General features: G+C 45.9%; 1 protein-coding gene across 14 annotated transcripts in view; it reads left to right on the forward strand.

The window, feature by feature from the left end:
* The window catches only part of LOC102936148 (probable E3 ubiquitin-protein ligase HERC3), a 113,888-nt gene that overhangs the window by 16,701 nt on the left and 70,801 nt on the right, over positions 1–26,386 (forward strand). For 10 of the 14 annotated variants that reach the window (XR_005225076.2, XR_006290307.1, XR_005225075.2 and 7 more), the window contains exons 2-4: positions 2,773–3,036; positions 23,695–23,854; positions 25,976–26,052. Coding sequence is in view for 11 of the 14 variants with exons in the window: in XM_043545136.1 (XP_043401071.1) it covers positions 2,811–3,036; positions 23,695–23,854; positions 25,976–26,052 (463 nt within the window). In the remaining 3 variants the exon portion in view is untranslated. Of the gene's footprint in view, positions 1–2,769; positions 3,037–23,694; positions 23,855–25,975; positions 26,053–26,386 lie in introns of those variants that run through there. The other 4 variants (XM_037896854.1, XM_037896853.1, XM_043545132.1 and 1 more) reach the window with 3 other exon arrangements.

Here is a 26,386-nt window from a genome sequence, read left to right on the forward strand (position 1 = left end):
GAAACAAGATAGCCAGCTCTACCCCAAACCACAGCCTAGCAACTCTTGGGGAGGGCTATTTCCAGGGCTATTTCCTTCTCTTCCCCCATTTCCTTCTTCCCCCAAAATAGTAACATTGAATCAGTCCTGTTGTATTCTTAGAGCAGACAAAGGAGTTCTCTGAGGCTTCAGGGGTGGAGTTTTATTGTTAGTGCAACATGTTGTAACAAATGACCCAAATACTTTGAGATTCGGCCTGCTGGGAGAATTTCACAGTCGCTGCTTCTGGAATAAGAAAAGGAGTACTTGTGGCACCTTAGAGACTAACCAATTTATTTGAGCATAAGCTTTCGTGAGCTACAGCTCACTTCATCGGATGAAGTGAGCTGTAGCTCACGAAAGCTTATGCTCAAATAAATTGGTTAGTCTCTAAGGTGCCACAAGTACTCCTTTTCTTTTTGCGAATACAGACTAACACGGCTGTTACTCTGAAACCTGTTCTTCTGGAATGAGAGGTTGTTTCTCTGCATCTAGCTCCAATGCACACACCCAGAAAATTAATATATAGCTAATATATTGTAAGAAATCAGTGTAGCTCTCCGGTATAAACAAATGCTGAAGACCAGATGTAATGTCGGTGCGACTCTTGCAGTCAGTGGAGCAGCACCTGTTTTCACTATCGGAGCTTTTGGACTTGTAGGGCTGCTGTTTTGTGGATAGCTGTTGAGCAGTCTGCATGCTGGGAAGAGAGTCGTGTCCCAGAGCGAACGTTGAAGCTGCAGCCTCACTCTGGATCGCACTGGCTGTGTTGCTACCCAGAGGTTGGATGATGGGCTTCTTGGAGAGGGAATGTGAGTTTAATACAGGTAGATATCATTTGAAAAACAAACCATCCAAAACCTCCGCACGCCACTTTTACCGTGCTGCAGCATTGCCTCTTCTTAGGGAAATACTGTGGTACAGTTAACTATCACTGCATGGTGAGTATCAGCTGGGATCTATTTTAGTGTCAGCTACTGTGCAAATTATCTTTCACCAGGCATCCGTGTCCAGTATAATTAAAAAACAAAATACATGGAAGAACCAATTTGCACAGGTGGACAGAGCCCTGTCAGCTGGCACAGGAGGAATCCTGACAGGAGACTTTCACCTATCAAAAGGATCAGTTCCCCACTGGTGCAGAGGATTTAGTCTATACCATGGGGGCGGGATGGGGGGGGGGTGAGGGGATGGTTGGACGGGAACAGCCCTGAAAGTTTTTAAAAAAATGGCCAACAAAGACAAATGGGATTTGCAGCATGTTCTAAAGCAACCCAGCAAGGGACTCCCCCATACCCATTCCAGGAGAAAACTCCAGCCTTCTCAGTCCTGCCTTAGTGGAATTGAGAGCAGGTCCACCTCAGCTGACCTCAACCAAGATATAGGGTGAGAGATGATCACTCAAATGTTTAGGGCCTAGATAGATATAATAGAATATCAGGGTTGGAAGGGACCTCAGGAGGTCATCCAGTCCAACCCCTGCTCAAAGCAGGACCAATTCCCAGTTTTTGCCCCAGATCCCTAAATGGCCCCCTCAAGGATCCCCAGGGCTATTTCCTTCTCTTCCCCCATTTCCTTCTTCCCCCAAAATAGTAACATTGAATCAGTCCTGTTGTATTCTTAGAGCAGACAAAGGAGTTCTCTGAGGCTTCAGGGGTGGAGTTTTATTGTTAGTGCAACATATTGTAACAAATGACCCAAATACTTTGAGATTCGGCCCTCTGGGAGAATTTCACAGTCGCTTCTTCTGGAATGAGAGGTTTTCTCTCGTTGCTGCCAGGTATAAACCAGGAGTGAGCTCGGCTCTTGTCAAGTGCTGACTGATGGCATGTTTTCTTCTTTCCTTCCTTTTTTGTCTCTTTGTTTCTTTGTCCCATATTATTGTTCCCTCTGAAGGTGCTGGCTGTTAGATGGTTTAGTGGACCCAACAGAGGATGGGGAGCCAGGAGTTCTAGTATGTGGGTTTGGGCAAGTCACTTTAACATCAGTATCTTGTTTATACAGCTCTGTGAAACGCTAAACTGTTGTTGTGATGCTCCGTGGGAATTGTAGGCAGTGCACCCTTTCTCCTGGACACTTCATGGCCTTGGGGTGGGTGGGAGGACATGTGTGCACACGAACATATTTTGGTTATGCTCAGTAGTGCAAATTCCTTCTCTACCTGGATTTCTCAGCTAGTAGTGTACTGTGGTATTGCACTTGGCCAGTACCCTGTAAACAATTGAGCTCAATCTAATCAGGACCTGTTTAAATAACTTCTTTGCAGACATCATCCTTTAAAAAGGTGTTCTATTGTAATTGCCCAAAACATTGCACTAGTGCAGTTATAAATTGGTGTGTTTTGAGCCATTAGTTTAGAACATTGTAGTGGGCTTTTAAGGGTCAGAGGAAGAATATTTTTGTCTAAATAACAATACTTAGCACTCTCGTCTAGTGCTTTTCTCTGCTAGATCTCAAAACACTTTAAAAAGTAAGCACCCTATCCCCATCTGATACATTGCCAGGGCAGCTAAATAACACACAGTAGCTGTGACACACTGAGTCTATAGCAGAGTGGGGAATGGAGCCTATGTGTCCTGATTCTACTGTCTAATGCCCTATTTACTGGTAAGGATTAAAGGTGAATCCATGTAGCAAATACACAGACATGACATGATTAGACAGGAAATATTTTTCTGTTGGTTCCGCTTCCTTCTCAGAACAGGCTGTGGTTGCGTCACTTACTCATCACTTTTCATTTCTCTTCTTCCCCAGGAAGGAAAAAGCTACATGACTTGCTGAAGGGAGAGAAAATGTTATGTTGGGGGTGTTGGTCTTTTGGCCAGCCTGGGATAGGTAGCAATCTCCAAGCAATCATCCCTGAGCCACAGGTGTATGGGTTCATTCACGACCGAAACATCAAGGAGGTGGCTTGTGGAGGAAACCATTCTGTTTTCTTACTGGAGAATGGAGAAGTTTATACCTGTGGCTTGAACACCAAAGGACAGCTAGGCCATCAGAGCGAGGGAAGCAAGCCAGGTACATGGATTTTTTTTTGCATACTTCAAACACCAGCTGCGGTGTTGGGGGAACATGTTTGTTTGATTCTTCATGTGAAAACTCTTGTATGAATTCTTTGTGACTCAGCAATGAATGGAGTTGATGTTAATCATGCTTAATTGTAGAGAATTAGGGTGCTGATGGTTAAATCATGCTGAATTGTACAGAATTAGGGTGCTGAATAAGGTGGGTTTGGTTACTGGAAACCATGATGTATCCAAGCATTGCACAAAAGTAGAGGCATCAATATGGGCATAGATGATCTGGTGCAGAAGTTTCCTACTTTGTGTAAATGTGGCTTGCTTTCTCTTAGCGTTATAGGAAGGGAGGGCTGTTAATTACAGTGCTCTCCCCTGCCTTTCAGACTTTACTGTGTTCCCCAGTATCCAAGGTCTCATTAGTGTAGGGGTTGACATCTTGCTAGGAGCAACTTCAGGGGCTGCTCCTGCTCCTTGTGGTATCAATGGAAGCTTGGTCATTGATATTAGTGAGAGTAAGCCTATTTTTAGCACAGTTGCTGATAGCAGGGTTTCTTTAGACAGGTGGGGAACAAGAGGGTTTCTTCTGATAGCAGGGTGTCATGGGGTACAGCCTTCATTGCCAGACAACTGCCATCTCCTGATCGAGCTGGGGATTAGCTTGAGGCCGATACGCACGTCAATGGTCTGCATGCGAGCAGTCTGTCTCTGTTCCCGCCTACGGCTCCTTTCAGCTCCCAGAACGGCAGTGACTTCTTTGTGACTCCGGCTAGGTCATCATCTGTGTTTTGCTGTCCAACAGTCCAGCCACTTCCCCAGTGGCACGTAGTAGGGACCCTGTAACTAGCAGTCTCCTGCCGTTCTTCTGTGCTCTCTGTCAATGCTGCTATATTTCCCTGGGCCACTTCCCCATGGCCCCAGCAGCTTCTTCGCCCTTACCCAGGGCACTCAGCTGCTCAGCTCCCTCTTTCTTCCCTGGTTCCTGCCAGCAGCTGCTCTGTCCAAGATGCTTAGTTCTCTCAGCCCTTCAGGGACACAGTCCTTATCATAGAATATCAGAGACTCATAGAATACCAGGGTTGGAAGGGACCTCAGGAGGTCATCTACTTCAACCCCCTGCTCAAAGCAGGACTAATCCCCAATTTTTGCCCCAGATCCCAGATGGCCCCCTCAAGGATTGAACTCACAACCCTGGGTTTAGCAGGCCAATGCTCAAACCACTGAGCTATCCCTCCCGCCCACGGCTCCCTGGGCTCCATGAGAGAAACTGACCCTATTTTGCCTTGCAGCTCCCTTTTATCTGAGCCTGCTGGGCCCGGATTGGTTGCTCCCTACAACTCTTCCCTGATTGGCTATGCTTCACACAAGGACTCACCACCATTGCTCCTTCTGGGGCAGGGCATGGTTAACCCTTTTATGCTTGTGTCGGGTAGGCACCCCATCCCACAAGGTTCTCAGAAGAATCTGTGCCACAGTCTGTCCCTGTCCTTCCAACTCTCGAACAAGGTATTCCCCCCCCGCCTCCCCATTCTGTGTGAACTGGCAGAGCCTGTGTGTGCAAACTGTGGGTTCTCAACCCCTCCCCTCACATGTGCCCACAAGGGTGAGTTGATCCCCTTACCTTTATTTTTCTGGAAGGCGTTACAGACGCTTTGTAAAACTCATCTCTCCAACAGTAACATCCCAGTTTGCTTGGAGCTGCTTTATATCTTTCTCATTCCAGTGTGTTCCAAAGAGCTGGATTTCTTGGCTGTGATTTTTACTGAAACCAGAATATTAAATGGGTTTAAAAAAAAACAAACAAACCCAAACCAACACTTCCCGCCCAATCCAGGTCCAGGCTACTTCTCCCCTGTGAGGTAAAGATGTGATTCCCCTGCTCATGTATTCGTACTTAGGCTAGCTCTGATTGAGGTACTGCGAGGATGAAGAGCAGCCTATCCGCAGTCGCTCGGGTAACAGCCGTGGAGCCATGACTGAGCCGTGTCAAGCACAAGCCCTCCTGAAACTGGGGCGTGTGTGTCCCTGCTGCTGCTACCCATTCTACTCTGGCTGCGCTGCTGTTTATACTCAACGCGAGCACAAGTAGGTGAATCACACCCCTAGCCTGTCGTGTAGACACAGCCTGAGAGTGGTGTTGAAATTCATCGTCGTTTCCCATTCGTTGACTCGTGTCCAGTACAACTGGAACAATACGGATAGTGAAAGCTTCCACGGGATGCAAAAATTTAAGTGATAGAAACCTTCATTCTGCAGGGCATTAGCCAACCACTAAGGGCGGGGGAGCTGGGGTGAGGAAGTAACTTCCCCTGTGGGACAGGTTATTCCTTATTTGTCTACTCTGGAGTGTCTTACACCTTCCTTTGAAGCATCTGGTTCAGGGCCCTGTTTGTGACAGGATACTGGACTAGTTGGATGTGATCCACTATTGTAGCGGTTCTCAACCTGGGGTGGGGAGGGAACATCCCCCATCAAACCTTCTAGGGGGATGTGACCAGCCTTCCCACTCACAGGGTTGCAATCCCGTTCACTCTAATTTGGCCCGGCCTCCTCTCTGTCTTGTCAAATTTGAATGAGTGGGCTTGGGACCTGTCTCACGGGGTCATGATGCCACTCAAATTTGGCCCCGCTGCCCCTCCATCATGATAGTAGGGCGTCTGGGCCAAATTTGAGTGAGTGGCGTTGCAACCTGGTGCATGGGACCGCAATACCCCTTAGCACTCTTCAATGCTGAAATGGAAAAATACTTCTCTGAAATCTTTGTGGATATTCAGATATGTGCTTTTAAAAGGTTTCCTAGCCTATACACAGTTAGACAACAGGATCAAAGGACTGATTTTATTCAAAGTAGAATTCCCTTTTTGAGATTCACCAATACATTGGAATGGCCCATTTTTAAGCCCCTTAGATTTCAGTTTAAATTGATTTTTACTGAAAAAATCCCAGGTTATACAAAAAGTATTATTAATTTTTTCCTGATTTTTCACCCTACTTTGTATCATTCAAATATATAAAAAATAATTTGTTTTATTAGGAAAATAGAATACATTGTATGGTTATATATATATATATATATATATATAAACAATAATACATTAGTCTGTGTATGTATGCAAAGTTGCCCGTTGAAGTAAAGCTATGTATTAGTCTAGAAGATACTCACAATAAACAAACAGGCACGCATGCAAACTCTGAAGTGCGTGTGCATCTGAACGTACTGATGAATCTCACGCCCAGCACGTACACATTTGAAGCTGTTAGCAGATAATGGTTTAAAGATCTGACACGCTAAAATGGGAAGACAACAAGAGTCTGTATCACAATACATTTCAGAACACAAGGAAGTATTCAAAACTTAAAAAAAAAAAAAACAACCAGGAGAAAAGGATGAAGTTGAGTGTATGCACTGCAAATGGTGTGGCCCAATTATTAAATGTAAATATTTATAGGCTAATAGTTCTAAGTCTACAACAGTAAACTGTTTATTCAAATGAAAAGTTTTATTTGGGGATTAGAGAGATATTGTTTTGTTAAACTCAGAGGTGGCGTTGTGTTTTGAGTTCTGTTTTAGTTCTGCAGCAAACCACATTGAATTCCATTCATCAAAGCATTAATCTACTGAATACTTTCCCCCCAGTCCTTCCATCCACCGAAATAAACCCCCATATTTACCCAGAAAAATTATCAATAGCTTTTTCCACTGATTTTTGACCTGTTTTTGTTGTAATAGTGATAAACACTGATAAATTGCCAGATAAAATTAAATAAAATAAAAACAGAAAACAAAGGGCCCTACTCATTTTGTAAAGGGTGGAGTGGCGCAAATAAGAAAAAAGTTGGCGGGTGACTTGGAAATGGTTGAGTACCCTTGTCCTATTGAAATTCCCTTGGTCCTACAACTTATTTTTCAATTTGTTATTTATGGAGGATGAGGTTTTCAAAAGTGCCTCTCTCGCTTAGGAGCACAAATACCATTGATTTTCAGTGGGACTTGTGCTCCTAAGTGACTGCAGCATTTTTGAAAACCCCACCCAGAATCAGAGACTAACATTTAAAAATCACACACTTGTGTGGGTTAGTACCCAACTGGGTCATTTTTATTCATCTGGGTACAAATCTTTCTTCCCACAGATCTTATTGATTAGTTGTGTTGCTGTTGCACATAATGGCATCCTGATCTTGCTTGTGGCTTCTGTGCAAAGGTACTATATGGAGACAGACTATACAGAAGAGTTTTCAGTGTAAATTCACAAAATAGACAAAGGTAGGAGGGGAAACGGAGACACACAGAGGTCAAGTGATTTGCCCTAGGTCATACTAGTGTCTGCATTCGGAATAGAGTCCAGCTGTCCTGAATCCCAGTATGGTGCTCTGTCCACTAGATCATGCTGCTTCCCATAAAGATTTTGTCAAGACTGCAGCATGGGATTGGGAGGCTGGGGTAGGAAGCTCTTGGATTGATCCCGAGTTCACCTTTCCCCCGTAACCAGAGAGCCATTTCACCTACTACTGATTATCTCCAATATTTAATTGCTTTTGAAAATGTTACCCAAACCACATGTTCTCAGAGAGCATGTCATTGTCATTTGTAAGGCGTTGTGTCGCTCATGCTATCGTTCAAAGCAGTGATTCGGGTCGCACCTCTCCAGGGTTTAGTGCTTGCTCTGTGAAAGGCAGCTGGGGATGCTCAGGAGCGTAGTACTCGAAAAGAAAGGAAAGCATCTTCCCATCTCAAATTCCTAGTTCCTTTATACCCATACAAGTGTCTGAATGGTGAGAGAGGTTTTAAAGCTCCTGAAGGCTTCCAGCTTGCTGCTCCGTTGGCGGCAGGAGGCCTGCCTGCAAGGTCAGGGCCTAAATTACTCAGCTTAACTTGTGAGTAGGGACAATAGGAACTGCCTCCTTCCCCCTCACCATCTGGATTTTTATGGCTAGACATCGAAATGACCCGGCTTATTGTCCTACTCTCTGTTAGCAAACTGTGAATCCATAAATAAGGCTTCACTTTATAGTTAGGGGAGCTACGGAAAGGGTAGACTCACTGGTGACCCAAGGTGCTGGCGGGGGAGGGACTGGGTAATGCATTTGCGTTCACTTCTGATCTTAGCACCTGCATGTGTGAGGTCGGGGGGGGCGGGGCAAGGTGGAAAGCAGGTGGGGAAGTCTGGTGGCCAGTTGTTGAGCGTTGCTGGAAAGGGCTGCATAGGGAGAGGACCTCACAGCCTACCTCTTTGCTTTGCTTAAACTTAAAGCCAGTGCTGTTACTTTACTGCATTCTCCTTTGGTCTAGGCTTTGGGGCCCAGTACGTACCCAAACTCCTGCCGGCTTATTGGCATAACCCTGGCTGTGGCTTCAGCAGTGCAAATAGCCTGTGATCCCAGCTGTGCCAGTGGGTTTGTGGCTGGCTGGAGGAGCCCCAGAAGTGGGCAGGGTCCCCTAGGAGGCCGTTGAACCCAAGCTGGCCAGAGGGTAGGCACCGATTCGTTGCGTCTCCCAGGCAGCCTCGTCTGGAAGGGCAGCTGCCGAGCCCCACCTGGAATGTGGAAAGGTTTCCGTTGACCTACTGCCCGGCTTTGCTGTCTCAGAGAACAGGGAAAATGTTCGGCGGTCCTAAGCCTTCTGAAGTCAGTGGGGAAAATCTCAGTGACTTCAGTGGGGGTAGGATCAGGTCCCCAACAGTCTGCATCTCTAAGGGGAGATTCCCATCCCCACTCGTTATTGCCCTGTGGGGGCTTTTGCAGTTGCTGCATCAAAAGCCTCCAGTAGCGTTTTGGGATCGTGCCATTCTGTCGTCACGGCCAAGACGGTTCCTTCCCTCGGTGACATCTGCGCTTTAGCAACATTCTGGGTGGGACTTTCAACAGTGCTGCACATCAGCCTAACTCTGCTCCCATTGAAATCCATGGAAGTTTCACCAGCCACTTCAGTGCGAGCAGAGTTAGACCAGCACTGAGCACTTCTGAACGTCCCACTTTCTGTCCCTTTCCTAATTCCAGCTGACTAGTGAGTTCTCCTGCCCCCCATCTGTTCATCGATAAATTAGGTGGTCACTTTATAAAGCCTCCTTCTGTCAATGTCCTTAAACATCAAACAGTAGGATGGAGTGTGTGTGTTCAGGTAGCTCCTTCTGGATGAGTGTCCCACACTTACAGAGAGCAGCTCTGGAGATGCAAGAGGTCTCAGAAAGTGGTTACTAAAGAGGTCGAGTGTATTTTCACCTCAGGCAGGCACATGGCTGTGATACAAAAATCATACAGGAACAGCCGATAAAATCCCAGTCTGACAGGCTGGACTCTGGTCCTCCCTCCCGTCTGGGGTATCAGACCCAATGGGGACAGGCTGTAAGAGTAGAACTTGTAGAGATTTCTCCTTTTCTGCAAACTCCCTTCTCCCTAATTCGACCACTTGTACAGAATTGGCAGATCAGAGCAGTTAGAAGTGGAAGAGCCCCATTGAAAGGACCTTCTACAAAGACAGGGTATATTTCCTCCCCTTTGTGCTCTTCTCTTCTCTTCTCTCCCCTCCCCTTCCCCACCGAGAGTTACCAGTTTAATGTCTCCACATCTCCAACTTCACATGATTACTTTCTATTGGAGTAGATATAAATGTGCTCCCCAAGACTTAATTTGTAAATTTCGACTTAGTCACCCATGGGTGTAGAAGATCTTTCTCCTCTGGCATGGGTTCCTTAGAGTCCAATCTCACGTTGAGCCTTGGCTGCCCAGCATGACCCACAACTTGTGCAGCTGCCCAAAGGGGCATGTAACTTCAACAGCAGTTGCTTTTGCATGGAAGTGTCAGAACAGGTTGAGGGGCACTAGCCAAGGGTTCTTGTTGGGTGTATGATGTTGGCACCAGGGGGCTATTACCCCAAATGGATCTTCACTGGCTCCCAGTGGAGCAGATTACTGTCATACCAGCGAAAAAGGTCCACAGTAATTAATTGGCATACACGGCAGTTTATTCGAGAAGGAATTACAGAAGCGGTAAAGGGTTACATTAAGCACATAACTCCTATGTTAGACGTGAAAGAATTATACAATAAGAGCTACACATTCCTCTTAGTGAGCCTCTCTTTCGCAAACATACACAAACAGGCCCTGTGCTAGCCTCACACAGTTCCTGCTTGGCAAACAGAGAAGGTGGTTACCAAATTCTATGGACAACTTCTTTTCTCCAGGTCTGGTCTCCTCGGATCTGTCTCGGATTCCCTCGAGGCAAGGCCTTGGCTGCCTGGAAACCCCTCTGGCTCACAGGCCTACTTGAGACCACGGAGCAGAGTTTTGGCCGTTCTGCTTAGCAGCGTTGCTTCTTTAAGCGTCAGTTAAGGAATTCCCCAACAGTAATTTAATTTGCTTGATTTTTATACTCTTTTTCCTCAAAGGAGTCACATGTCTTAAAAGGGTGCCCGGTTGGTGTGTAGCTACTCATTTTTAACCTAATTAATGCTTTAGGAGGAGACTGCAGAGTGGTGCCAACTGAATATTACCCCACATTCACTCCCTTACCAATCATTCACTTCAGCCCCCTGCGTGATGTCCTTCAACAGGGTCGAGATGCCCCCGTCAGCCCATGCTCCCCTTCGGGTGTTCTGCACGTGTTCTTTGCTTTCAAGTGGACATATTTGCTGACCCAAAGATCAGTACTGATCATACACGCAGCATGGAGCCAGTCAGTTTTACCTCTGCCATCTGCCTGATGCTAAGAGAAAGATTTTGCTCCCAGAATCTTCTTTTGCAGTTCAGTCATGTGAAGCCATGTGCTCACCATTCGTTCAATATGGCAACACCAGTTCGGCACCATTCCAACATATGGTATGCTGTGTAACAGCGTGAAGTGGCTCACCATGCTAATTATTCATGCCACACCAGAAGTGTGCTAAGCCATTTAAAAGACACAGGTGCTGTTTATTCAGGATTTTTTCCTCGTACCTGGAGGTATAGTGCCAGGAGCTCCATTTGGTGTTGTGGGTCCTTGGTCCTCACGTCCTACAAGGGCCCACTTTTTCAAATGGGCCATGTCCCAAGGAGCCTATAATATTAAAATGGGGGTGGGGTGGGGTGGGGAAGGAAGCTTGCACCTTTCCTCTAGCAACAGGAAGCAAAGAAAACCATGCTTCCCTTACCACCATTGCCTGGAGAGCTGCAGATCGACAAGGCATTAGTGCTTCAGTTTGCCTTGTGGAGTCTATCGGCACAGCCCAGAGGCTTGACATGTAATTAAGCTTTACTTTTTTTTTTAAAAAAAAAAAAGGGTTCTGGAGAGTTGTAGGAATAGCCACAGAATGATCCATATCCCCTGGATTTCTCTGTCGCTGACAGCCTGTATTCTGCAAATTGAGCTGCACTTATTCTAAACTCCAGTCCAGGGTTAGCTGTGCCTGGAAATCTCAGTGCTCACTCTGGCTCATCTGTTAATCATAAGCTGCGAACAGATGTGCATCTTGAATGGAAAGGCCGTGCAGAGGCTTGGTCCCCGCTTAACCTCTTGCAGGAGGTTGAGGAGTTAGCTGTGCCAGGGCTGCTTCATTTAGACTGTGGGAGGAGCACGAAGGGGAGTTGTTGCACTCACTGGAAGCAGCCCCGGGAGGGAGCAGGTCACAGAGGGAAAGCGGTGGCTGGGGGCAAGGCGGGGTTGGTGACTGTACGGACTGGGTGAGCCGCGGGGTAAATTGGAGAGCCACTTGGCAGGATGGCAACAGTGGCACAATTGGGAGGGTTGTTGGTTTGCAGCTGTGCTCCCCTCTTCCCCCTCAGTTTCCTTTCTTGTTTGCAGAAAGACAAACTGAAACAGGAAGGAGAGGAAATAAAGGCACTTTAAACACCAGTGACTCTCTGGGCTTGGTGCTCCCGCCCATGCAGCCCAAGTAAAGAGGCTTTTCATGAGGGAGCTAAAGGGAATGTGCAAGATTCTTCCCCCCGCCTACACAGGGAGTGGCAGCACAGCTCAGAGCTGCTGTAGTGCACTTCCTTAGGCCTGTGGCAGATTTGCTCTCCTGGTTTGCATTTGCCCCACCTCCAAGCCCCCTGTCATCTCCTCTGCACTGCAAAATAGAACTCCACAGTGCACTGGGAATAACGCACAGTCCCACTGTCGACTCTGCGTTCTGCACTCTCTGCAGCAGAAACACAGCGATTCTGCTTTTCGGAGTCGGTTCTGCAGGAGCCAATCAGAGGATGCTCCTACTTTATGGTCTTGTCCTGCATGACCTTTCTGGGAGAGGGAAACCCGAGCAGAGGAGCACAAACCATTTTGGGACCACTGAACTTGTTAAGCATCAGAGATTGCAGATGGAAAAATGTCGAAGTGGTCAGAAATATCTCTTCTGCAGTCACAGAAAAAGTTAACCTCCCTTCAGAAAACAGTCCAGCCCCTTTACCCCTGTAAGGACAGCCGCAGATCATCATTCACAATCACAATCACACTTTTACTTGATCTACGTTTGTGTGAAACATGTATCCCACAAATTGTTATAGCAGGGGCATAAAGATGAAAGTCAACATTCCCATTATTGATTGTTTAACTTTGGCATCCTTTGTCTCCTTCACCCTAGTTCCCCCCCGTCCTCCAAAGTGTATAAACTCCGATTAACGTTCATTTTGTTTTTCCAGTGAGACAATAAAGAAAATAGTGCTGCGAGTTTTAACTCTTAGCTAAGGGAGCAGTAGGACAGATTCTAGCAAGTTAGGGGAAAATTGTAATCCACCTGGCACTTGCTTGTTGCTGTTTCTCTTCTGACAAGACCTGAAATGTCCCAGAGGCCTGGTAATTACCCAACAACTGTAGCCTCAGATGTAAACCTGCATTCTACAGTTCTTCAGTTCCACTCAAACCATGAACAAAGCACTTTTTTTTGTCGGGATAATCAGTTGACTTACTCCAGCACTCCTTCTACACAAGGGCTTAGAATGCCCTTTGAATGTTGTGCAAACAAAGAAAACTAAATTTATTCTTTTTGTTTCTTTAGTGTAATATCATTACAGATTCCTGGCCTTACTCCTGCACTAATGTTGGGGAGCATATTTCTTTATGCCTCACCACTGCTCTTCTAGTGATGAACCACTATTAAATTACTGAATTGCTTAGCCTTGAACTTCACAATGTTTTTACTGTGTTTACAAGAGAAGACTGGAGTTTTCCATTAATGCCTATGTTCTAGCTACGGTATTTTTATGACTCATTTGTACTTTAGCCCCGTGGCAATGAGAATGTCCAGCATTTTGATGTTTTCTCCAAACACCCTGAATATATTCAAAAGAACTACAGCAAGAATCCCTGCCCCCCTTTTTTTAAACTAGCTGGTTCCAGAGACAGCAAGTTGTTTTCATACTGAATCTATCTGGGAGCTGTGAAATCACTGCCTCATTGCACATCCTATACTTCCTCAAACTACCACTTTATTCCCTTACGTATCATTGCTAAAGCAACAATGTGGTTGAAATGTGCTTTCTCATGAATTTATCTCCCTAAAGCTAACCAAAAGTGATTCATGAACCTGGGTCTGAGTAAACACCAATCCACACCAGGGAACTGTCTCATATTACTCTGAATGTGTGTAAATGACATCAGTCTATCTCAGGGCTGAGGGTTACTTACGTCATTTTAAAATGTCAGTAACTGTCTGAAATGCTGTTTTAAATCCCCCTGCCCTCTTAGTAGCAGGATGTTCTTGAGCAGTATTTGTGAAATTGATCTGGATTGCATTGGAGAGGAGGGAACCAGTTCTAAGAGAAATGATCATAGAAATGCAGGGCTGGAAGGGACCTCGAGAAGTCAAGTCCAGCCCCCTGTGTTGAGGCAGAACCAAGGAAACCTAGACCATCCCTGGCAGGTTTGTCTAAGCTGTGCCGGAGCTAAGACCCACTCCCCTGCCATGGAACATCGTTCTCTTTGTTGACATACTACAGCAGACCAATGGCCCTTCAGCTTGGGTACCTAGGCGCCCACAATGATAAATACCAGGTACTGTGGGGAAGGTATTCAATAATCACCATAATACACCCCTGTGGGCAGTATTACATGGACAGAGGCTCTTGTGATTTTTTTTTTTTATTAAGCTGTAGATGATGTTAGTGTTAATGTCCAAGCCCTTTAATCTATATGTCCATCCAGCCCTCAAGACAGGTAAGCCTTCGCATGCTGTGCTAAGGCAGCTGATCACTGAGCCTGCCTGATCAGGGGAAAACCAGTGTGCAAGCAAGGCGGGTGATCCTATTTTCCCGTCATGGAGTGGTGGGTGGTGGAGATGCTTTCTGCCTCCTGAGTAGTGCTGCTTGCCTCATATTGGTTCCCTTCTCTTTTGCCCTCCCCAGCTGGCATCAGAAGTCACTACAATTTATAGGGGCTGTATTAACCCCATGGTGGAACTGCTGTGGGAGGGAGAGAGAGGAACCTGTCTTCGCTCCCCCGTTCCTGGCCACCTCTTAGTTATTTAGTTATAACTAAAAAATAAAACATTTGCCGGGAGCTGACCTCTCCTTCTCTGACCCTGGAAGAGAGCTGGGGAGGTGGGATTCCTGCTCCCATCACTGGTGGTGGTCCCCTTGTAGAAGGTGAGCTGCCACTGCTGCCACATGACCCACGTGTAAGGCTACGATTTTGTCACGGAGGTCTTGGAAGTCATGGAATCTGTGATTTCCAGAGACCTCCGTGACTTCAGCTCATGGTGACTGGGTGCTGCAGGGTCCCCCCACGGCCTGTGGCGGCTAATAACTGTGGGATACTCCTGCTGCCAGAGATGGTGGGGGCTCCCCGAGCTCCGAGCCGCTGCGGGGGGCAGCCCCCCCCGCCAGAGCTCCCCATTTTGTTATGAATCATTTTAGTAAAAGTCACCAATAGGTCACAGGCTTCCATGAATTTTTCTTTATAACCCGTGACCTGTCTGTGACTTTTACAAAAAATATGCATGACAAAATCTTAGCCTTACCCATGTGGGAAGGGAGAGTGTTTATCCCAACAGGGCTTTCTTCTCCCAACCGATGGCGTGTCCTCAGGAGCCTTGTATGTGCACGTGGCCATTTTAAGAACCATCTCTAGCTGATTGTCAGCTGCGAGAGAGAGCCTGTCTCTGGGTTGTCGATGAGGCATGGAGAGTGCTCATAACATTCCCAAGGGCTGGGCACAGCTGAAGACCAGGCAGCCATGTGTGGCCAAGAGGAAACTTCACCTTGATGACCGTCAGCCGCGCCTATGGCTGCTGAGTTGGGGTAGCTGATGAAGTAGACGCAGTGTGATGCCCCGGGGCTGCTCTGAGCTGTCAGCTATTCTGGGTATACAGATGAGCAGGGAACATGTCACGTTTTGCTCCTGAATTCTTATATTTAGCCCTACCATAAGTAGCTTCATAAACTGGAGCAGGGTTTACTCAGGCCATGTTCAGTGTGAAGTGGCACACGTTACATATAGGCAGATAAGCATCATTAGAGTGCCTTGGATGAAAGAAGACAGCAGAAGTTGAGGCCCCATTGCCTGGCAGTCACCAGCCTTGATTTGCTGGAGTCTGTAGTTCCTCTGGTGATCACAACATGCCCCAGGACAGTTGCCGCTGCCTTACCTTTTCTTTAAAATTTCCATTTCTCTCTCTTCTCCCCACTCCTAAAATTGTTACTTCATGATGCAACATTTTATTTGTATCTGTTTCCGTTTCTCTTTCCCTTCCAGTGCAATTCAGATGGCACCGTAGTAAACATACCAAAGGCCTTCCCGCACTGCAGCTTCCATTGTTGATGCAGCTAACTGATCCGCACTAGTGGTGAATTAGGCTTCTGATGTGAATGGTGCTGCCTCCTAAAAGACCAAATCTGGCTGCCGGAAGATTTTGTTGCAGGAGATTTTGGTTCCAATGAAACTTCCTGTTCTCTTTCTCCCCCACCTTTCCTCTCCAGAAGCATTAAAAGGGGCCTCAAATTTGGGAATTGTAAAGCATGGCCATTGGATGGATATAGGAAAGAGCAAACCTCGCAAGTTCCAGGGGATTATACTTTGGTGTTTGAGGCGGCTGAGAATACAGAGACAGTTTTCTTCTTCTCGTATGCAGACATCCAAGCTCAAAAACCAAGGATAGTCTTTGTATCAAGGGAGGGTAGGTGGTGTAAACTGCCCTTCAAATGCCAAGTTGGGAACTCTTCTATCAGATGAGTTATTGTCTGTGATTCTGCCCCATAGTCACAAAGTGGAGAGGACGAAAGGCCAATCTGGTGCATAATTGCAGCAACTCTGGTTGAGCTAGAGAGTAGTTTGTTAATCTGTGATCAAGTGGAGAAGAAGGTGGGTGTGGAGATGGACTCCTGAATTTACTTGTTACTCTCTTTTTCCCACCGGTGCTTCTACTCAGTAAGAGCATAGCTTTCAGCTCCCTGGCCAAGGCTGATCATCCATGCATGGGAAAGGGCCAGTAACCCTGTTGTCCAAGAGTGCGTGAGCTGCCATAGGAAAGGGTGTTGAGAGATCAGCCATAGTGTCACACCCTGGTCTGCAGGAGTGGTATTCCTCCTTTGAATATGAGTGGACTTTTGAGTTGGTGCCGTGTGTCGTTTCCTGTCTGAAAATGGGCTATCAGTCATCCGGAGCGGTAATAGATTGGTTTCGGCCTTCACAGTTCTCCAGGCAGACTTAACAGGAATGGCATCTTAGGAGTGTCCTAAAGTTGTGTTGGTATTTACTGCACCTTTAGCATGAATGTTGCTTTACGGATGTTAGAAATAACAGACTGAGGAGCTACCAATTATACTTATAGATAACACAGTGGTAAAGATTCCAACTGATCAGATGATGTGGGTGGTGCTGACAAACCACAAAGAGGTGATCAGAGTGTGATGAGGAGAGAGAGTTCTTGGTAGGTTTTTCCCTTTGAGCGCTTTCGATTACAATCAGTTGAACTGTTGTGTTACCTGCTCGAGTGTTGCAGGCACCAATTCAGCAGGGTGTCTAAGCATGTTTTAAACTCAGTTGACTTCAGTGAGGCTTAAAGCACAGGCTTCTGTGTACTGTAGAAATAGGGCCATTATGAGGAGGTGTAGAAGCATCTGTCGGAAGCCCCTGATGAGAAGGTTGGTGGTGGTTTGCCAGCTGAATGTTCATGTTTAATACACCAAGCCCTCATTCTCTGGAGATTTGTGATCTGCTGTTGACACTTGACCACCTTTTGTAAAGTGCTGTGATGAAATGCCGGTGAATGACTGGTCCAGGCCACATAGCGCTTTTCACCCAACACCTGCTGAGCTCAGTGGAAAGAACCCATTGACTTCAGTGGTCATTGGATCAGACCTTATAAGAACTAAGTGGTGTTACTAGATCATCTTGCAACACAATACCGTATTATTCTAACTCATTGTGCAATAGAATAGGGAATAGCTAAGTTTCTTTCATGTGATCTTTCTTTCTTTGATCTCCCTTAATCAAGCAGAGAACAGAGAGACCTAAAGGGAAAAGTTAAGGTTGCTGTTAGTACCTTCACTGAGTAAACACTCAGCTGCCCGGTGCTTTGAACATGCCTTAATTTGAAAACATTTTAGTTTGAAATTTAATTCTGAATTGCCTGACTTGCCAGCGTTGTTTTTAGTAACTACCCCATTTGAGTTTTGGCTTTATTAACAAACAAAACAACAATCAGGGAACATAAATAAATAGGCTCAAACTTCCCCAAACTTTGCTGCTCCCAGGATTCCTCTCTCAGGCTACTCAGCCCACATCCTAGATGACCCTCGCTTCCCCCTGTCCCCATCTCCCTTGGATCCAGACCAGATAATGAGCCACCTGCCTCAGTGAGTCAATCAAAGCTTTCCCAGAAGCAACCAGAATAGAGTGTTTCAGGCAAAGCCTGTTACGCTCCTTCATGACCCTAGTCACTTACAGGGTTGCCAACTTCTAACTGCACAAAATCAAACATCCTTGCCCCACCCCCTGCCCTGCCCTTATCTGAGGCCCCACCCCTTCTTGGAGGCCCAACCCCCAATCACTCCATCCACCCTCCCTCCATCGCTCACTCTCCCCCACCCTTACTCACTTTCACCAGGCTGGGTCAGGGGGTTGGGGTGCGGGCTGGAGGTGCGGGCTCTGGTGTGGGGCCAGAAATGAGGGGTTCAGGGTGCGGGAGAGGGCTCTGGGCTGGGGCTGGGGGTTGAAATGTGGGAGAGTGTGAGGGCTTTGGCTGGGGGTGCAAGTTCTGGGGTGGGGCTGGGGATGAGGGGTTTGGGGTGCGGGAGGGGGCTCAGGGCTGGGACAGAGGCTTGGGGGTGGGCTCTGGGAGGGATTTTCAGTGTGGGAGGGGACTCTGGGCTGGGGTAGGGACTTGGGGTGTGGGAGGAGGTGAGGGGTGCGAGGTCTGGGAGGGAGTTTGGGTGCTGGAGGGGGCTCAGGGCTGGGGCAGGGAGTTAGGGTGCGGGAGGGGGTTTGGGGTGCAGGCGCGGGCCGGTCGGGGCTTACCTCAGGCAGCTCCCGGAAGTGGCCAGCATGTCCAGCTCCTAGGTGGAGCGTCCAGTGGGATCTGCAGTTCCCGGCCAATGGGAGTTGCGGAGCCGCCGCTCAGGGCAGGGACAGCACATGGAGCCTCCCTGGCTGCCCCTGCGCTTAGGAGCCGGACATTCCGGCTGCTTCCGGGAGCCGTGCGGAGCCAGGGGAGGCAGGGAGCCTCTTCCTTAGCCCCGCTGCGCCGTCAACCGGACATTTAATAAAAAACTGGACGCCCGGCAACCCTAGTCTCTTAGCCGAGCACTGTTTTTTCTGTTAGCTATAGATTCTGCTGCTTACTGCCATGATAACCTGGGAGATGGGAACTAGGGTTTCTTCTTGGCTATAAAAAATCTTTATATTTGAGTTATCCGGCTCTTTCTGGAACAAAATCCACAGATCCTGAATCACTGTGATTGACTTCATCCACGCTGCTGTGATTCAGACCAGCACAGCCACCTCCGTGTTCTGCACTGCAAAGGTGACTTTTCTAATTGGCTGAGTCAATGTGCGTGGTTGCTGTCAGCCTTAAAATAGAGTGACTTCATATGTGCATGGGTGAGGGGAGGTGGCATTCTCCAAAGACATGCTGGTGACATGTCTGAGGACTCGTCCCATCAGGTACTTTGAAAATGGGGTTTGATTTAAAAGTTAGTGTGAGGTATGAAGACACCGTAACCCTCCGCTTCCCAGTCTCGTTTTGTTGGACCCCCACACACAATTTTTTTTTATTATGTATTTTTTATTGTGTCTGTGTTGCTGTGCAGTCACGTGCTGTTATTTCGGCAGGACCCCCGGGGAGTGAGTGGCATCTATTAAACATGGTCATAATGCTTATGCACAAGGAGGCAGAATGAGTTACGCGGGCCGACTTCGGCATTTCCTGCCTTTTGAGCAATTCAGGTTGCAGCCTTAGTACTCTCTTGGTGTGGCGTGTGGGCATTGTATGGGACCATACATGCCCTATGTAACACTAGCTGTCAGATATACTATGAGCAGCACTCATCGCCCTCAGGCAGTAAGCTGGTAACTGCTGGTTGTTTCACCTAACCTACATTGCAAAGCTGCTGTTGCCAAGCCTTGGAGGAGGTGTGGTGTCTCAGCTGGGAAGGCACACCACTGTGTTGGAAAAGCCTGCACCTTGTCTACACTGCCGCTTCCACAAATTCTCACCATCAGTGGAGAATGACGGATCCGAATTTTGCCAGTGCAGCCTCAGTACATAATATTTGTTACATTTAGATGGCACGGTTCTTGGGGTAACTTTGTTCTATATCTGTGCAGTACTAGGCTTGCTTCTGGTGCTATATGTACTATATGTATAATAAATCATCTGGTGAAAACCTGTCTTGCAAATGTCAAAGGGTGCCTCTTGTGTCGGGGAAGGGAACACCACCTGAGTAGGAAATGTGTTGGAAAAGGAAGGCCTGATTAATGGTGCAGTGGTTTTATCTTGCATGCAGACAATCAGGGTGGATTTGATTTAAATCAAATTGATTTAAATCACTAGTCAGGAAGACTCGATTTAATCATGGATTTTTACATAAAAGTGCATTCTTGTTGGTTGTTTATTTAACTAAAACAACAACGTTATGTATTCTGGATTTTTTTGTTCAACCGCAAACATAATATTTTAACAAAACAAGCATATGAATTTTTGAATTTAGTTAAACATTCAAGTTTTTTAAAATCAGGTTTGTTTTGGTTAAAATTGTTTTTAACTAAAATAGTTAAATGAAATATTTAAAAAATCAAAACAAAAATTAAATCGACCGTGTGAGCCCGGTCAACATGAGAGACTTAAAATTTTGCACTTCTAATAGGCCCTTGCCGCCAAGGATCTCACAGTGTGTTACAAATAAGCTTCCTTGGGGAATAGATGTTATCCCTGTTTTATAGATGGGGAGGGAACCAAAGCTCAGAGATTGAAGGTGGTATTTTCATTCCCATTCAGCATGGGCCTATCTCTGCTCCCATTGAAATCGATGAGACGCTCCCTTGGTCCAAGGCTGCAGGGTCAAGAATAGAATGCAGGGGTCCCAATTACCAGAACTGGGCACTACTACTACACTACTGTGAAGTCAAACTGTCTTGAAGACAGTGGGCCTCTTCACCATTGTACACTAACCCTTCTGTGTTGCTCCACTGATGCAAAGGGGCTGTAAAGCGGGGGGATGTTATCAGCTGGGAAAATTCCACCTGCGCAGGGAGTGTGGCTGCAGCATCTCTTCATTCCAGTTGCTGAAATTGCCCCTTGGGGCCACTGACGGGAATAAATCAGAGCAAACTTGGGGCTGATCTAAATGTACACTGGAAGCCAAGCCACCTTTACCCCTAGCTCTCTTGGGACAGACCTTGCACCAAGTATAGCTTGACAGGGCTTGATACTTAGGTCCAATTTGTATTTTAAAAAAATCTAATGAGGACAATCCTAAAATAAACCAAAGTTTGTTACCTTCTCCTAGGAAAAGTGGGTGAGCGGGGAGCTGGTGAATAAAGTGGCCCTGTGGACAGAAGAGCTACATTTCAGAACTCCCTCAGGGATTGCCAGCTGGCACGCTGGCTCTGAACATATATGCTGCAGTGGGGCGCGGCTGTTCTCTGAAATGAAGGGATGTGACTGGGTGTGTTTTCTATAAACACTTGCAGTTTGGAGTTACAGAGCTGTCAGATGAGGTTGACTCTTTAACGTAATTGCTTGGATACTTAAACACTTTTCCATTCGCTAAGGATTCACACCATTTTACTTTGTGAACTCCTGTGTGCATTAAACTACCTCAGCTGGGCCTATGATTCTCCAGCAAATATGGTAAAAAGAAGATAGTGGGAATAAAATCACTAGCCACACCCTTCCCCTCTGCATATTTTCAATCCAGTAATGCCTTTTGCGGACCTCAAGTTATCGAATGCCATTGCCAATGGGAACCTGTAAGCAAGCATCAGACATTTAAATGGTCTGTCTTCTACACTCTGTGAGGGGGTGACAGAGGATGGGTTAGGGAAGTAGTTGCGCATTGCCTGTAACACTTTGTACTGTTTAACAGGGAAGCAGTAGATTCTATAGCATGGTGCATTGCACGTACCAGAGCTGTGTGTGGGGCTTAAACGTCTGTTCCGATCAGAAGAGGATGTAGCTAATACAGAGCATATGGGCTGTGCCTTTGGAGCTCTTGGCTATGAGCAGAGCACTATGTGCAGAGAACAGACTTGGGAAACTGGTGGGTTTGTGATGAATATATTGAATAGACCTTGCACAGCCTGTAATAGCAGATGGGTAAGTGCATCATAGCAAGCCCAATTAAGGTAACATGAGAGGTGGGCTGCAGTTTATAGTTAAGAAGGTAACAAAGCGAGTTACTCACGAATGGAAGAAATGTTTTTATTTGACATTTCTTCACTCTGTTTTCTTGTGAAGATTCCTTTCCAGCTGGGGATTTTAATTGGGGATTTTCAGACCCTAAAGCAGTAACGCTACATGTTGAGCTTAAAGATGATCTGACATCCTTTTTTCAATTGTCTGGCCACAAAAAGGAAGAGACTGCTAGAACTAGAATCAAAATCAATCTTGAAGTGTGTTACTCCTGTGCTCTATTCTTACCATCATCCATGGTGTCCCCATGCAGCAGCCAGTTGCTTGGAGCCTGTCTGTAAAAACAGGCCACCCAAATCACATATGCAAAGAGCACAAAACAGGCCACAGAGTGCTGCAGTTGGGCACTGAACTGCCCAAACCTGGGACTCGTGTGTGTAACTTACATGGCTGCTCTTGGCAACTGGGTCCTGAGCTAGGCATGTCCACTTTTCCTGTGATATGACAAGGTGAAAATCTTAAGTTAGGTAGAAAAAGTTACCATTACAGAGACTAAGTTACTAAGTACTGATCACTATTTTCATAGAATTTAATCTCACCTCCCTTCCCTCTCCTGCTGTAGGCAACCTGGTTTTCTTATGAAAATGAATCCCTGGCCTGCATGTTACAGAGCAAAGCTTTCTTGGTCCAGTCTGAAACCTCCATCTGTATTTAATTTTTGTCTAATAAAAAATAATTCTGAGTTTACAAGTTTGGTGGGAAAGTTTTGCTACCAAACGTGCCAGCTTATTGCAAGACAGGAATTTTCCATTTAATTAGGTAAGCACTTAAAAAAAACCCCGTGTAATGAAAGTGCCGTGATCGCTGATGCTACAATAACATTAAAGCTATTTCAGACGCATAGAGTGACTTAGTGGTAAAAAATTAATTGCAGACAATATTCTTATGGCAGGGTGACAGACTTTTACTCCTCTGTAAAATCTCTTGATGTACTCACTGTTTGATGCAGACAGGAGAGAGTGTTATAATTTGTAGTAATTTAATTGGGTCGATTGATTTATACCTGGTTCAGTCTTGGTACTGCGTGATATGCTAGCAGCTCAGCTTTGGTAAGCTGGGTAGTGCCCCAAGAAACGAGTAGGGAAGAGAGGTGAGTGGTGGAGCTAGCATTAGGAAGATGGGTAAAGTAGGGAAGGAGTGAGGAGTTTTGGAGGGGCCTGCTAGATCACTCACTGGTTCCTCACAAGAGAGCTGAGTGAGGCAATCTCAGACAGGGACAGTCCAGTCATGAATAACTCGCTTTATTAGCTCCCTAAATACTTAGCTGCAACATGCCCTGCATCTGTACCTTAATAACACTTGCTTTGGTACACATTACTCGCACACTACATCAGGCTAGACTTTCAAAAATCTCAGCAGCCACAGTCTCGGCCAGACTTTCAAGAGAGCCCAGCATGTTGAGTGCTGAGCTCCCCTGAAAATTGGGCGATACGTGCCACAGTGGAAGCTGCTAGTTCCTGAGCTCTTCTGAAACTCTGTCTTTCTCTGCTGCAGTGTGGGTGTTGGGTTTTTAAAACTACATTGGTCACAAATGCAGCATGTTTGTGGAAACAGTTCAGGAGAAATACATTAAAGGTTGTGAGGTGATCTGATACCATGGGTGATGGGGGTGCAGGTAAGTACCATAAACAGAGGTGTAGTTCAGTTTTTGTTTCATCGTTTGTATTCTAGTTGTGCGTAGCGGGCTTCCCAACCAAGCCCGGGATTTCATTATGCTAGGTCCTGTATAAACACACGTCGTCTTTATACTCAAGTATATGTGGTGTATGTACAGGGCTGTAATGGCCATGCATAAATATGAGAGATGCCCTATTGCTTAGTGGGTTTCCTGTCTTCCTCAGAGCAAATTGGAGCATTGGCAGATCAGCACATAGTCCATGTCGCCTGCGGAGAGTCTCACAGTGTGGCACTCAGTGACCAGGGCCAGCTGTTTGCCTGGGGTGCAGGTAGTGATGGACAGCTGGGGATCACGACTACAGAAGATTCTGTGGCAGTACCAAGGTAAAGTTTACAGGAACTAAATGCTAAAGTTTTCACATGCAATGTATAAAGTTAGATCTTCTAGTTCTTCTTCCTGGGCCTGGGTGAATCTTTTCATTAACTTCAGTGTGCCCTCCTTGTTTTAAGAGTAATAAAAGGAGGACTTTTCTCCCCATCCGTATTCTGCTTATCAAGTCATCAAGGCCCTTTGGGTTTGGTTTTTATTGGAAAAAATCTCAGGTTTTACAAAAGCTATTATTTGGTTTTCACTGATTCTCATCTCCCCCCTCTCCCCCCCCCGGTGCAATGAATGTTGGTCCTTTCAAGGACATGAAAATATGGATTAAGTTAAGACAATCCAGTCCATTACATTATTTATGTTAATTATGATTTAGTCTCAGTGTAAATGCAAGACTGTTAAAGGGAGGCAATGTAGTGGAAGATACACATGCACGTGTGTGCTCCAGTACTCATAAAAGAAGGGTCGGAACTCCCTGGACCAGTAGGAGAGATGGTGGCTCAGTTACATGGGCCGCCCAGGGTACCGAGCAACCATCTTGCCTTCTGGGTGAGAAATATTCCTACTTTCTCTATTGCCTTTTTTCTGTCCTCTCATCCTTCCCTAGTGACCCCGATTTTGACCCTGAAAACGGAAGTGAATTTTTTTGCACTTATTTTTCACTTGTGTTTTTTAATTTTTTTTTTTGGTAATATACACCAATCAATTCCTGGGAAATTTTAAATACAATTAAAACTACAAGTGAAGGACCTTGCAAGTCATTCATCCCTTTTGGTCCAGAGATGAGTTTTTGTTCTGCTGTACAACCCAGTACATTATACGACAGTATCACAGACGAAATGGACCTCCCACTCTGGTTTCTCAGGAGGAAAAATGGGGCATGAATTAGCAGATACTTTTTTCCCTTGGTGATATAATGTTTTAGAACTTTGTGTGAGAAGGGCGGGGGGACTTGGGATGCAATGAAAATGCTGATTGGCACCCAGTCACCCTCTTACTCCCTAAAAATTCTTGTGCTATGGGATCTGTCTTTCAAGATTAGAGAAGTAGACTTGGATGTATGAATGAGCACTGTGATTTTGAAAACCTCATGCCTATTCACTCATTTCACTTAGTTGAGTTTATGGCAAATCACAATTTAATAAGGAACTATGAAACTGCCCATATCAGCACTGTTGATAATATTACTCAGAAATCTTTAGATAGCGCTGATGTTTTTGATGTTTGTTTAATCTGATTTGTTCCTATCATTTCAAAGTGTCTTAAAAAGCATAATAAGCTTGGTATCATCTGAAAAATGATGAAAAACATCACCTTAATCCAGCTACCTAGTCCCTGTACGTATTGAGTCAGATCGCCTTACTTTAGGGGGCAGATATATGCTTTCTCTGTTACTTGTTCCTGGTAGCCCGGCAGAGCCAATACTGAGATGGACGAGGAACCTTGAAAGCTCTTCTAGATTGTGCGTCATGAGCAAAACTGTTAATGAAGTTCCAGTTTTAGAATCTTGATGATGCATGGTCTGAAGTAATCCAGCTTGGCTCGCAGATGTCAGGTTGACTCTACTGTACTGGCTGCTAGGAAAACATCTCTTGTGACTTGAGCAGAGTTATACAAAAATCATTGAAGCAAAAATGGAAACCCCCTCAGTGCCATTTTCTGAATGTTTCAAAGAAATAACTACACCTTATGAGCCTTAAGCCATTCTCCATGCAAGACCTTAAGCTAGTAAATGGAAAGAAACTGCACATCCCATTCATTAACACTAGAAAAACACCAGTTGCTTGACAGAGGCTAGCACTATAGACACTGTGAACGAGCTGTTCTAAGCAATTTACAAATGATAGAACTCAGCTGTACTGAAAAAGTTTGCTTGGCTCTATTAAAGCTAGTTGAAGTCTGTAGTGTCCAGGGGTGTTTTTAGCCTCTCCACTGCTTTGTAACCCAAATGGGTGTAACTGTAATCTCCTCAAAATTAGGACTATATATCACTGTAGGGGAAACAGATGTTGCAGGTAAAATATTGGTTTGGGGTTAGAATAAACATGTGTGATGGCAAGATGTGATGAACTCTAATCTCATTGTGTGTGTGGTTATTTTTTAAAAAAACCTTTCCTCTTTAGGTTAATAAAGAAACTGAACCAACAGACGATACTGCAGGTTTCCTGTGGCAATTGGCATTGCCTAGCTCTTGCGGCAGGTACTGTCACATTCAGTCCATGGTGTTAATAATAATAATAATAATAATAATAATATTTGTGTTGTGGTCGTGCTTAGAGGCCATGGCCCCATGGTGCTGTGCTCTGCATGCTCACATAACAAAGAGACAGCCCTGCCCAAGGAGCTTGCAATCAAAGTAGAAGACTGTAGAAAACCACTGGAGACAAGAAGCGGGTGGAGGGAGCCCAAGGAAATGAGGAGAGAATTCTGGTCAGACTGTTCTAGGGCAGCTGGAGTTCTTTTTAAGTCTTTGCAGGATTAGAGTCATTGTGACATTGGGAAAAGCATTCCTGGGTGCTGCTATTCAGCATGTA

The sequence above is a fragment of the Chelonia mydas genome, chromosome 4 (genome assembly GCF_015237465.2).
Source record: "Chelonia mydas isolate rCheMyd1 chromosome 4, rCheMyd1.pri.v2, whole genome shotgun sequence".
In the NCBI taxonomy this organism is placed as follows: Eukaryota; Metazoa; Chordata; order Testudines; family Cheloniidae; genus Chelonia; species Chelonia mydas.